Source organism: Trypanosoma grayi (genome assembly GCF_000691245.1).
Source record: "Trypanosoma grayi strain ANR4 Tgr_5_V1, whole genome shotgun sequence".
In the NCBI taxonomy this organism is placed as follows: domain Eukaryota; phylum Euglenozoa; class Kinetoplastea; order Trypanosomatida; family Trypanosomatidae; genus Trypanosoma; species Trypanosoma grayi.
The window spans coordinates 9,225-21,821 of record NW_008825624.1 but is presented as its reverse complement, the minus strand read 5'-3'; the positions used below and the strand labels follow the sequence as shown (position 1 = coordinate 21,821).

The 12,597-nt window shown below is 55.6% G+C and overlaps 6 protein-coding genes across 6 annotated transcripts; all 6 read left to right on the top strand.

Moving 5' to 3' along the window:
* Positions 1 to 352: 352 nt before the first annotated feature.
* DQ04_00051080 (hypothetical protein) lies at positions 353 to 1,342 on the top strand (the record flags this gene model as incomplete). Its single annotated transcript, XM_009307967.1, has 1 exon — positions 353 to 1,342. One exon carries the CDS (start codon positions 353 to 355, stop codon positions 1,340 to 1,342), a length of 990 nt encoding a protein of 329 aa, XP_009306242.1.
* A 543-nt stretch (positions 1,343 to 1,885) lies between these two features.
* DQ04_00051070 (putative conserved oligomeric golgi complex subunit) lies at positions 1,886 to 4,423 on the top strand (the record flags this gene model as incomplete). Its single annotated transcript, XM_009307966.1, has 1 exon — positions 1,886 to 4,423. The coding sequence occupies one exon, from the start codon at positions 1,886 to 1,888 to the stop codon at positions 4,421 to 4,423; it is 2,538 nt and encodes an 845-aa protein (XP_009306241.1).
* Positions 4,424 to 4,761: 338 nt separating this feature from the next.
* Positions 4,762 to 6,339, top strand: DQ04_00051060 (hypothetical protein; the record flags this gene model as incomplete). Its single annotated transcript, XM_009307965.1, has 1 exon — positions 4,762 to 6,339. One exon carries the CDS (start codon positions 4,762 to 4,764, stop codon positions 6,337 to 6,339), a length of 1,578 nt encoding a protein of 525 aa, XP_009306240.1.
* A 318-nt stretch (positions 6,340 to 6,657) lies between these two features.
* DQ04_00051050 (hypothetical protein) lies at positions 6,658 to 7,758 on the top strand (the record flags this gene model as incomplete). The annotated part of the gene is made up of 1 exon (XM_009307964.1): positions 6,658 to 7,758. The coding sequence occupies one exon, from the start codon at positions 6,658 to 6,660 to the stop codon at positions 7,756 to 7,758; it is 1,101 nt and encodes a 366-aa protein (XP_009306239.1).
* A 247-nt stretch (positions 7,759 to 8,005) lies between these two features.
* Positions 8,006 to 10,756, top strand: DQ04_00051040 (hypothetical protein; the record flags this gene model as incomplete). The annotated part of the gene is made up of 1 exon (XM_009307963.1): positions 8,006 to 10,756. The coding sequence occupies one exon, from the start codon at positions 8,006 to 8,008 to the stop codon at positions 10,754 to 10,756; it is 2,751 nt and encodes a 916-aa protein (XP_009306238.1).
* A 792-nt stretch (positions 10,757 to 11,548) lies between these two features.
* Positions 11,549 to 12,124, top strand: DQ04_00051030 (hypothetical protein; the record flags this gene model as incomplete). Its single annotated transcript, XM_009307962.1, has 1 exon — positions 11,549 to 12,124. The coding sequence occupies one exon, from the start codon at positions 11,549 to 11,551 to the stop codon at positions 12,122 to 12,124; it is 576 nt and encodes a 191-aa protein (XP_009306237.1).
* Positions 12,125 to 12,597: the final 473 nt, after the last annotated feature.

Below are 12,597 nucleotides of genomic sequence, written 5' to 3'. Positions count from 1 at the left end.
TCTCTCTCTCTCTCTCTTGTCTGTGGCATCACTGCATGAGTGTGAGGGAGCGGTTTTGTATGCATGCTGTGGCATCAGATGAAAACTCCGTTTGGCTCTTGCTTCTGCTTTTCTACTTCGTGCACTTCCACATAACACTCGTGCCAGCGTGAAGGGCGTTTCACCACACGCACAAATTATATATATATATATATATATAAGTTACCGTGCAGGGGCAGCCATTCACCCTCCGTGTGTTATTGTGTAGCTTCCGCTTTGCTGCCGTTGCCTCTGCCGCGGTCCCAGCAGTCACACAAGCCCCACCACCACCACCACCACCAGCAGAAGAAGAAGCAGCAGCAGCAGCAGGGCCATGCTTCAATTGTCATGTGTGTGCCGCAAGTCGAATCACCACAACGTGCTGCGGCGTGGGCGGCCGCACATATACAAGTACCGTGAGCTCAACCGTTGGCAGCGGCAGGCGCAGGGCATCAGCAAGTGGGACCAGTCCCACTCGCACCGCCCGCCACCCCACGTGGAGCGCTTCAACCCTGAGAGCGTTGGCCTCACTCGCGGTACGGCCGCCACGGCGTGGCGCTGGTGGCACACGCAATACCCGTGGCTGCCGAACGTCCCGCCGCCCGGCCACACGCCACCCACACCAGTGGGCCACCGCCCGCCCGCCTGGGACGATGAATTCGCTACGGTCGTTCTGAGCATGAGCGACGCGGAGTTACGTGAGTACCTCGTCGCCAAACTCACTGACGTCATCTTCGCCGAGACGCAGCGCGACGGCTACGAAATGCGGCGGCTAGACTTCGAAGGAAAACCGCTTACGGAGCTGCCAGAGCCACGCGACATTGAGAGCTTCGTGCTGCAGGAGGAGACGCTGCGGGAACGCGTGCTCGACCAGGTGGTGGAGGGCGTTTTTCGCCTTAGCCCGACGTCTGCCGATCGGCGCGAGCTGCGCAGCGTCGCAAACATCATCGACTACGTCATTGCACACGTCACGGCAGCGCGGGCGCCGCAGCAGCATCGACGCGTGACGCCTGCTGCGCTGGCGGTGATGCAGCAGTGCCCGCTGCAGCCACAGTTCGGCTTCGTGCACGCGCTGCCCGTCGACAACCGCGATGCGCTGCTGCAGGAGTGGGAGCGCATGCACCACCTTGACTGGCAGTTCGGCAATGCGCAGTACACCCCGCGCAGCGCGGAGGACACACGCGGAAACCTTACGTGGCTGCGCGAGGAGCAGCACCACGCGGCGCGGCTGCAGTTCATGCAGCAGCTAGAGAGTGGCGAGGCGAAGGAGCGGCACATGCAACGCGTAAAGGAGGCCGCCATGACTGTTAGTGCAGCGGACTAAAGGGTGGCGAAACAAGGCGGGAAAGAGGAAAGAAAGATTTGTGTGTGTGTGTGTGTGTGTGTGAACAAAGAAGAGAGAGAGACGGAAAGGGATGAGAAGGGAATTCTGGAAGGAAAAAGGAACAAATGAGAACAGCTTCCGTATTGGCGTGTATGGTGTAGTGTTTTTTTTTTTTTTACTCTGCGTCTTGTCGCTTCGGGGACAGCAGAATGAATGGCGCGTGATTGTCTCACACTTTAGGCGGAGTGAAGGCGAGAAGCAAAGATGCTGCGAAGAGGGAAAGGCAGGGGGGTTGGGTTGGATGTGGAGATGTCACTCGCCCGGTGCCCCTTGTTTGATCTGTGCCTGTGTGTCAAGATGGCTTGTCTCTTTCTTTGTGCTGCACCACCGGGATTAACCAGTGAATAGGAACACACGAACGGTGCGGAGCAGGAGAGGCGCACGTGCGTCGTCGTTGCGCACAAAGTACCGCAGGCCAAAGCTGAAAAGAGAAGGGAGGAAGAAGTATAAGAAGGAAGAACAACAGTAATCAATCAGTCTCTCATGTCGAGTCATGTGGAGACAGTCCACGACGGTGGCCATAGCGACAATAAGAACTATGCAGGGGACGAGCCTGCTGTTGACCTGGAGCAGCTGCAGCTCATCCAGCTGTGCTTCGGCGAGCACGAGTTCGGTGTGGCGTTTGAGAACGACGCACAGCAGAACGAAGACGACCTGGAAGCAGAGCAGCAGCAACAAGAAGATGAGCAAAACGATGTCGTGATCGCCTTTGACTTCGACCCTGTTCAATTCGTACAGGAGAAGCTCGATCATGGCGTACCGCTCGGCATACTGTGCCGCGACCTCGAGACTTATATGACGTTCCTCAACAACAGCATTCTGCGCCACGTGAACACCGACGTGCATGACGCCTTTGTGAAGGTGTCTGGCCACCTGGTCGGGGTGCAGGATGAGCTGCGCTGCGTGCAGCAGCCGGTGCTCGCCACCGTGAAGAAGGTGGAAGACGCCATGGCGAGACTCACCCAGTTGGAGGAGCGGGTCCACGCCCACATCCTCAGCGCGTCCAATACGGAGATGGAGCGCCTCTTCGACGTGGGCTTTCTGAAGCTACTGCTCCTGTACGACCTCCTGTGCGAGCGGATCGAGGCACTTCCCTCGTCCCTGCGCTCCTCGGATGACGGCAGTCAGCAACCGTTAGTACACACGGCCGCCATGACTACCAACGCGGTAAATATTCATCATGCCAACGGCTCCTCGCCCTCCTGTTCCTCCTCCTCGAGAGCGGCAGCCGTTGTGGCGGGCAGCGCGCATATGCGTGAAGCGTTGTGTGACATTGCCATTACCGTGCAGCAGCTGAAGGCGCTTCACCAGACCCTGCCGCGGCTCTCGCAGCGTGAGAAGGAGCGTGAGGAGGCGACGGAGATCCTCCGAGACGGCACAGAGCTCTCGCACAACGTCTTTGCCCGGGTTTACCTCGCGCTCTACGAGGACTACATGCAGGACCCGCGGGAGACGCTGACGCACGCCATGCGCAGCGTCATGGAGGCCTACCAGACGGCTGGCGAAGTGCAGGAGTTCTGCCGCATGTACCGCAAGCGGATTCTGCGGCCTCTGTTGGAGTCAGTGCTCTCGTGGCGGGCCGCGACGCAGGCACGGCACAGTCTCGAGGACACCGTCAAGCTCCTCGTGTGTCTCCGAGATCAGTTGGAGGTGAATGTACTCCCTTTTCTGCCGCTTCTGCGCGAGGCGTTTGAGGGTGCCGTGATGCCGATCCCAATGATTATCTGGCCAACTGTATGCGAGGCACTGGTAAAGAAGATGGTATCGCTCTACGACGTTGGCATCCCAGACGCCTTTCAGAAGCGCTACATGGCCGCACATGAGCTGCTCGCCCTGATGGAGGCAAACTGCGCCTCCTCAGAAGAGTTGCATATGCTGGTGCAATCACCAGATGTGGCGCTCTGGAAGCATAAGTGGAACACAGACGTTTACGGCACAATTCGGGCGAATGAGCTCAGCAAGAGAGTGGATGGCGCCCTCCAGGCATTTGCGGCCACGCCGCTGGAGCAACAGGTCCAGCAGCGGGAGCAGGGCTCGAGCGTTGAGTGTTCCACCACATTCCACACGGATCCCTTCGTAAAGCTGCAGGAGGCGCTGGAGTGGCTCTTCTCGCCCAGCACGTATATCTACACTGTGACACCAAAGTTCATCCGCGAGGCGGCGGGCGCGACACAGCGTCTGGCACGGAGCGTGCTCGATTACGCCGACGCTTCACAGGCGAATAGTTCTATGCGGGACTGGATCAGTCTCGTCATGAGCGCATGCAGCGACTTCGAGGCGTTCGCAGTATACATTGAGGGGCCGTTTCGCACCCGACTGGAGTCGGCGAGTGGACGGACGTTTGCGGTGTCGTCGCCAGTCATTCAGCTCATTGCACAGGAGACATGCCGCGCAGCCGCGGTGTCACTCCACCGTGCGGTGCAGATGCGTGTCGCAGAGGAGTGTGCCGCCGGCATGCAGAACATCCGCTCCGTGAAGTCGGCGTATTCGCATATGCGGAAACCGTTCCCAACGGCGCCGTCTTGGTACGTGCCGAATATCGTCGAGCCGCTCCAGCGTTTCGCCGCGACAGTGGAGTCGCTACCGTCCGCCCCGGCACGTGATGGGATGGTCGCGGCGGTGGTGGAGGAAGTGGCCAACCGGTTCCGCGTCATCGCAAAGGAGACGCTTGTGACGGCAAAGAAGACTGAGGAGAGTTGGGAGAAGCTGCGGCGCCGCAAGGAGACAACAGCGGGTGGCCGCGGGACTTCCACGGATGTGGTGGTTGACCAGGCTGCACCTGCTGCCTCTACAACGGCACGGCCGACACCGGAGACAGCGACGGACCGAGACAAGATGACGCTGCAGCTGTACCTTGACGCAAAGGCGTTCGTGGAGGCGGCGGAGACGACGCTGCAGAACGGCGTTGTGACGCAGCAGCTGCCTGGCGTTGTTGCACTTTTCAGGATGCTGCGCCGAGCCAACTGGATCCTCGGCGAGGACATCCCAGAGCCCCCGGACATTGATGAGTCTGATGTGTGACGAGAAGGGACCTGCGCGTGAAGGGGAAGGAAAGGTGTGTGCTTGTGTGAATCACATACAAGGTGGAGGGTGAAAAACCAGGAGACGGTGAACCTTTGTGCGGAGACTTCACCGGAGATGGTAAAAAAAAAAAAAGAGGATAGAAGATGGCAGTGAGGCATTCCTGCATGTAATTTCTACACGGAATCACACTCCCCATATTCCCCTTCTTGTTTTGCGTTCTCTCACACACACACACACACACACACACACACAAACCCTTCTCCATGGGAGGCAGAACTAAAGACGGTATCAGACAAGACAACAGGGGAGGAGGAGGAGGGTTGTGCGCAGGGAAGATGACGTACCGTGTGTTGGGCTCGCCGTATGCGTTGGTGCTCCACCAGCACGTGGCGTACCTGCGACTGAAGCGGCTCCCCTTCAAGGTGTACTGCCGCACGTTCACCACCACTCTGTTCTATGCACTGGTGTATCGCGCCCGTAACTCGTTCTGCACGGTTACCCCGGATGGAAAGTCGTACCTGCAGTTGTGGCAGTTAGTGGACGCGGTGGAGCGAGCCAGCGCGCTGCAGCACCAGGAAGAGACGATAGTTGTGAAGAAGCGCACTCATCCAAAGATTCATCTGGTGAGCTGGACTGTAGTTCTCTACGCGTCGTGGTGGCTGTGCAAAACAGGGGCCATGTATCGCTGGATCGATGGCGACAGTGTCGACGTCGTGGAGGGTTATCTTCGTTACTTCTTTCTCGTCCCCGGTATCGGCATGTCCCGCGCCATTGTGGGGCCATTTCGCCAGGCGATGCAGAAGCTCACATCCACCACCGGTGTGTCAACAGAGACAGCGCCCTATATGCGGGAGCACTTTCAACGCCTCTGCAACGCCCTCGACACGCACTTTGAGCAGAACCCGGAGATGCTGTTTCTTCTTGGGACACCGCACCCCACGTTGGCAGACGTCGCCCTCGGTGCCGCATTCTCTGCCAATTTTTTGATGGACGACCCGCCCGCCTCCCTCCTGGCGCAGAAGTACCCGCATTTGAATCGCTACCTTGAAAATGTGACGGGGTGGCGCGGGGGTGTATTTGTCAGTGAGGAACATGCAAAACAGTCAAGCAGAAGCGTAAGCGCCGTGCCAGGATGTGCAAAAACCGACGGTTACGTGGATGTCGTCCCCGATTCCCTGTCGAGTTTCCTCCAGTTAATTGAAGAGGTATTACCCTTCATGCTGTCGCAGTGTGTCGCCTTTCATGCCTTCATGGCGGGCGATGGCGTGCGGCACCTCAAGAAGGAGCCGCTTGAGAGACCCTGGGAGGGCTGTAGCGGATACCTCATGCCGCAGGTCACTGACGTTAAGTCCCTCATGATTATTGACAATGGTATCTACACCGTGAGCGCACGGGCGCAAGATCTGGAAGTGGCTCTGCTCGCCGCCCGCGAGGTGGTCGACGACGATGATGACGATAATGAAGACAATAACGACGTGGAATCTTTCGGCAGTGTGCCGAGTAGCCGAGAGACTTCTTCTGTTGATTCTGCTGTGAAAGACACTTCTGTCGTCAATTCATCGACGCTTGTCAGGGAAAGTACAGCGACACGTGCAGTGGTGTCGTCTCTTCAATCATCGAGCCCAGCTGTTGAGGGCCCTGACGCTCCTAGCGATGAGATGCTGGCGGACGACGCGGATTTTCACCGTGTGTTCACAGCGGCGAGTGGTCGTGCGCACAGCGTGCTGCAGCCACGTCGGGCATCGGGGCAATTGGGCCAGACCATGATGGATTCCCGCCTCCATGCGCTACGGAGCATGTTGTGCAAGATGCACCACCCTCACTACACGCTATCCAGCGTCTTCCACGGACGCAAAATGTACGTGGCCGTCATACCTGAGCACGAGGTGGCGCGAAAGCGCAACAAGCGGTGAACTGAGTGCTGTGTACATGCTACAAGGGGGGGGGGGTGCTCCTCCTTTCTTTTCACAGAAAGGAAGGATATATGGTGTCTGTAGTTCTCTTTCTCTGTCTCTCTCTGTGTGTGGCTGTATAACTCTTCTCATGCTTCATCTGCAAGCGATCCCTGTGTTCTGTTCTTTCACCTGCGTTCTTCTTTTGTACAGCAGGAAGCGCACCCGACTAGGGAGAAGGAAATCAAAAGGTGTCGCGCTGATAACATAGTCTCGGGNGTGTATATATATATATATATACATTATAATCCTGCATGAAGAGAGGGGTGAGGAGGGAACATGTTCGTTGCTAGTCCCATGCGGCTGCTCAACAAGCAGACACAGAAGTACAGAACAAAACTGCGGTACCGATTTCGGCAGCCGTCTGTAGTGCCAATACGCCAGACCGCGCAGCAGCGACACAACACGATCCTCAGCGTTTTGCAGAAGCGTCAGATCAATCCTGGTAGTCACTCCGCCTACCACTACGTGGAGCAGCGGCTGTACTCCAAGTCATCGCGCCTTGAACGTGAGGGGGTGAACCTCAACAAGACATACGCGCTCCAGGGGCTCGGCGACACAGAACCACTGCGCAACAGCGCCAACTTTGGTGTCTCGGAGAAGGATGCGCTCAAGTACGAGAGTTGGGAAGAGCGGGCCAAGTACGCCCCGCCGCCCATCTCCTACACACCACTCGCCGCGCGCAAGTTGGCAGCGGGAGCACTGTGGCCGCCAGCACCGGAGCCAACAGGCATGATGAGCAAAGAGGTGCGTTACCTGCGTCACCAGTCAAATATGTCACCGAGCGCGCGCGCCTTCTGTGAACGAGTGGCGTACCACCTGCGCCGCTCCCTAAAGGCGTGCCCGGCTCACATTGGTGAACGCATTGACTTTGCGCAGCTCATCATTCAGGAGGTGGTGGGTTCACGGCGCTCCAAGGAGATCTACATTGTCTGGTCCACCGTCGACCCTGGCGCACGGTTTGAGATGGAGCCGCTGCTGCATCAGCTCAATCATTGGGTGCAGCGGCTTGTTATTCAACGCGTAAAAAGTCGACCGCATATTCCGCATGTGACGTGGATTTACGATGGTGGGCGGCTGGAACGGGAGTTGCCACGTGACGTGAAGAACGAGCTGGAAAGTCTAGTTGGTGAGGCGAACACAACGCTAGAGACACGCGTGAAATACCTTAAGGAGCTCGACACAATGAACCAGCGCATGAAGAACATACCGTGGTTCATGCCGTACCTCTGGAACAAGGAGGAAAAGGCGGCGAAGCAGAAGGCTATGGTGGCGGACTTGGCGGAAGTGGAAAGGCGGCGGCAGAAGCCGCAAGAGGAAGGCGGCGGGCGACGGAGTTCCCCACCAACGACGAGCCCACCGCCAAAGTTCATTCGCTAGTCCGCCGCACTGGACCCGCTACCGTCTGGAGGTATTTTCTTGTGTTTTTTTGTTGTTGTTTAAATTCTTCTTGGCAGGTGTCAAGCCATGCAAGAGCAGAACTGTTGCACCACTCATTTTTGTTTTTCTGCCACTCTGTCTCCATCAAACTCATACACAAACACAAACATGTGCCTTTTGTGAGGTATTTTGTTGTTGTGTGTGGGAAGGATCCAGCCCATAGGCCAGTTTACATTTGTGGTCCGAAATGATATGTAACGTTCAGGAGCGGCCGCCGCGTCTCAATACGCCCATGCGGCCAAAAGACATCCCCAGTGAGCACGAGTCGCAGCGGAGTCGTATGACAATGCAGCGATTAGCGCCGTGGCGAGACGGCTGCTCCGTCGGCTCCAGCCAAAATTGGGCAGGCCCGAGCTTGACGGGCGCCACCCTATCCACTCGTTCCTCTCCCTTCCATCAGTGGAAGCGTAGCGTTGACACACCGCCGTCTCGTCCGCTCAGCGCGTCGCTTGGCCGATCTGCACGACAGCGACTCGCACTGTATCGGGTTGGTGTTTCAGATGACATCTCTGCAGATCACCCGTTGCGCAAACTGCGCGAACTCGGCATGCTGGTGAGCAACGATGCGTTGGGGAAAGCATCGGCCATTGCTTTGCATCTGGAGGAGGTCAATATCCCCGCGAGTTGCCAGGTGCGGCGGCACGACGTTGAGGGAAGGATGTTGACCGTAGAGGGAGCTGCCGTGGAAGCGTTACCGATTGCATCCTGCATTACTCAGTACACCGTGTGCGATGGAAGCTGCTTCTTTATGAGACTCTTGCATGAAATTCCACCGGACTCAAACGATACACGCAAGTGGGTTGATGCTCATCGTGTACCAAGATGGAAACAGTACGCCACGGCAGTTGCGCTCTACATTGCGCTTGCAGATGCCGGCTACTGCGACCAAGCTCTTCCATTCCTATCTATACAGTGGGTGAACTGGCAGGAGCTGCTGATGAATCATATGCATCTACGACTTGATCTTGTATCAAATAGTGTAACTCGTCACATGTTGCAGATGCACTGTGGCTCCGACAAGGTGGAGAAAGTTCCAGTCGCACTGGCGCTCCCCGTCACAATGAAGGGCACACTACGTTATCCATACACAAAAGGTACATTACCATCCCTCTCCACACAACCCTTCACAGACGCCGAAGTGTTTCAATTATTCTATTTGCAACTTGTGTTCCGCTTTGTGTATGACGTGCGATTTCCCGAGATGATGCCTGACGATGATGAAACGTTCCTGCGGTCCGATTTCATAGCAGCTCAAACGAGTGGAAAGCAACCGTTGGCCTTCCAGCATCCAACCAGCCCAAATCACTGGCTTCTCTTCCCAGCACGGTCCAAAATTCTGCACTTGATGTCTCTTGAGGGAGCGGTCATTCCCGGTTGCACATCCCAGAAGCGATACCACGAGACGACAAAGCAGCGGCTTTTCGGCGCCACACCACTGCTGCCGTGTCAGGGCAAGTTGGGTCGGCAGGTCGTCGTAGAGTGGGCAATGCAACGCGTGATCAGCACACCACACGAAGCAGCCACTGCGCTGGAGGAGTTATTTGACTGTTTTGGGGTGTCCTACGGTGTAGAGCAGGAGACAGTGTGGTGTGCATCTGAAGCCCCGCGTATATTCCGTTGCGGCAATGCCTCTCTTATGCGCTTGCATGCGAACAACAGCGACTTGTCACGTTTTTTTGCGACTGCCCTCTTCCCAATCTCACCACCGGTGGTTCAAGAGAGACAAGGGGTGGAGGAGGAGGAGGAGACTCCGCGAGAGGAGCCACGTGAGGAGAAAGTTGAAAAGGAAAATGCCATCGTTCGGCGATGGCGACAGTACATCACGGATGGAGACATTTCACTGTTCGATGGCGACACCAACGACATTGAGCTTGTGCAGCTGGCAGGCAAGGGCGGCAGTGGTGTTGTGTACGAAGGGCGATACGGACCTCAGCGTATTCCGGTCGCAGTGAAGTGCCTTGCCATCCCAGACGGCATGAATCACGAGACGTATGTAAAGGAGTCTCTCACCAATGTGGCGTTCTCTGTGCTTTTCAACCAACTACAAAGCTGCGGCGTTGTGAGGGGTGCATACCTTTACGACTTTGTCATCAGCAGCACGCCTCCAAAAGGCATGCCGGAGGATGACGTACGCATGTGTTGCCGAGGCGGCGATGGGAGTAGCCACATGAAGCTCTGCTTCATCGTGATAGAATTAATGGATGGTGCTCTTGGTAGATTTTTAACAGAAGATGATGAAGACTTTGATCCCGTGTACGACACCCTTGTCAATAGTCCATTGCGTGATGGTGAGGTCTTTCAGTTTTTGTACACACAACTCGCTTTGCGTGCGCTGATGGACTATACCATTATGGATCTGATGCTGAACGGACAGCTTCGTGGCGATAACATTGGCTACCGCCGCCTTACTCGTAGTGAGACGGATATTCCAGGTATTTCGTCTTACAATGGCATCATCATTGTCTTCCAGAGCGCCACTGACGCATCGCCACGATATCTGCGTTTCCCAGCTTCCACTGGCGATGCGGATAAGCTCGGGCCGCTGCGCTTCATTTGTTTTATTGACCTTGGGCAGGGAAAGTTGCCGAAACTACAGGAACTTACGCGGCGTGGCCTCATTGGCGAGAGCATTGTCGAGTCTTGCATCCAAGATGACGGACTCGGCCGATACTGGCCGCTGGACCGAATTTACAGCAAGTATGTAGAGACACAGGGCGTTGTTGCACGTGCAGCCGTGGAGTGGGGTGCTGGTCTCTGCATCGACTCACCAGAGGCCGCTGAGGCGGCGCTGCAGGAGTTGTTTGAGCTCTACACACCAACATACGGTGTGGAGAAGCCAAGTACGGAGGAGATTGCCACACACGTTGTATTTGTATGGACGCCTGACAGCGTAAATGAGCTACGGCGCAGCTATATATACCGCGGCAGTGACGAATAAGAAAAGAAACAAAAAGGGGAAATCAGGGAGAGTTTTTTTTTTTTAGTGGCTAAGCCGAAGGCATCTCATGTGGCTGTGTGTTTGAGATGATGAAAAGGGCACTGAGTAGTCTCTCCTTCCCCTATTTTTATTCCTCTGTTGTTGTTGTTGTTGTTGTTGTTGTTTTCGTCTCTGTACTTTTTCCTGTGCAAACTACAGCAGGTGGGTCTGAATGCCCCTGGCACCAGCCCTTTCTTGCTGCTCTTTCTCTCTCTCTATCTATCTCTCTTCGTTGCTTCTGTGTTTTGGATGTGTGCATTTTCACAGGATTCAACAGAGTACGCAGACGGAAAGGGGGGTGGTGAATGGAGAGGCGGGATTACTTCTCAAAGAAAACATGGGTGATGAAAGAAACGGGGGTGTAACGTGTGTGAGTGTGTGTTTTGTGCTTTGTNGGCGGGATTACTTCTCAAAGAAAACATGGGTGATGAAAGAAACGGGGGTGTAACGTGTGTGAGTGTGTGTTTTGTGCTTTGTTACTGCGCTTACCGTACTGCTGCGTTGTACACTGCAACTTTTACTGTCTTCTTATCTTTGCTTGTTTGTTTTGGGGGTCTTGTTCGCCTTCTGTGTGCGCCGCCTGCTGACGCACAACGCACGCATCCACCAACAGAAGCGCTTTGTTTGACATCGACGAGAGTGAGAGAAGGTGGAGGAGGAGGGGCTGGGAAAACTCACGAGAAAAGAGTGAAAGCACTCACACACACACACACACACAGATATATATATATATATATATATAACAGCAAAGCCATGGAGACCACCGGGAAGTCGCGGACCCTAACCAATGAGGAGATGGAGAAGTCTGCAAACCGTCTTAGCACGCATCACCGCGTGGAGGTGCGGCTCAAGCCGTTGGTGCAGCACCGCACGCTCACACGCGAGGCGGAAGAGCATAGTATTAAGCACCTCTACGATGACTCCATCGCCCACCGGCAGTATCGGCTGGAGGAGATTGAGCGGGCGGCCAACGCGGAGATCGACAAGTACCACGCGCAGTGCAAGAAGCTGGATGCGGAGGAGCAGGACAGCATGGTGCAGCGCCTCTACACAGAGTCCATCGAGCGCAAGCAGCAGAGTATGAAGGAGCTTTATGACCGCGAACTGGGGTTCGAGGAACGCCAGAAGAAGAAGCTTGGAAAGGCCGAGCAGGGGAAGGTCGTGGTACGCCTGTACAACGAGGGCATGGAGAACAACCGCAAGAAGCACATTGCGTTGTTTGAGAAGTACGTACTGGAGCGGCGGTCGCCGGCCGTGCAGCGTAGCCGCGGGGAGGTGGCGGCGGCAAGCGAGAAGCTCTGGAAGGGTGAGGGTGTGACCACGGCGTAGTCCCGCAGCAGAAGCGCACGGGTCAGGTAGAGTGGGGTTTGGTGCTTGTTGGTGGTAATTAGAATGTAACCAAGTGAGCGATTTACGTCCGCGCCTCTGTGCGCATCTCTACTGTGTACAAGCAAATATGTCACGCCAAAGAGTAAACGCAAAGAAATGTTTGTTGTTTATTAATTTCTGAGGAAGTGTGAATGAGAGAGAGGGAAAGAGAGAGAGAGATGGGGTGTTCCATTATCTTCTCTCTCTCTATCTCTCTCTTTGACCTCCTTCCTCTCCTCCTTCGTTGTAGTGTTGCTGGGAGGGTGGAAGAGAAGGGAGCAGCTATTGTATGTAGTGTGGAGATACGCACCTCTGTATTGCCGTCGCCGTCGTAGCGTCTCGGCCGCGTGATACATCTGCCTCTGTTTTTTGTGTGTGTTTCGTTTATATATATATGGTGATTTTTTCTTCTTCCCGTCCTTTTTTTTTTTTTT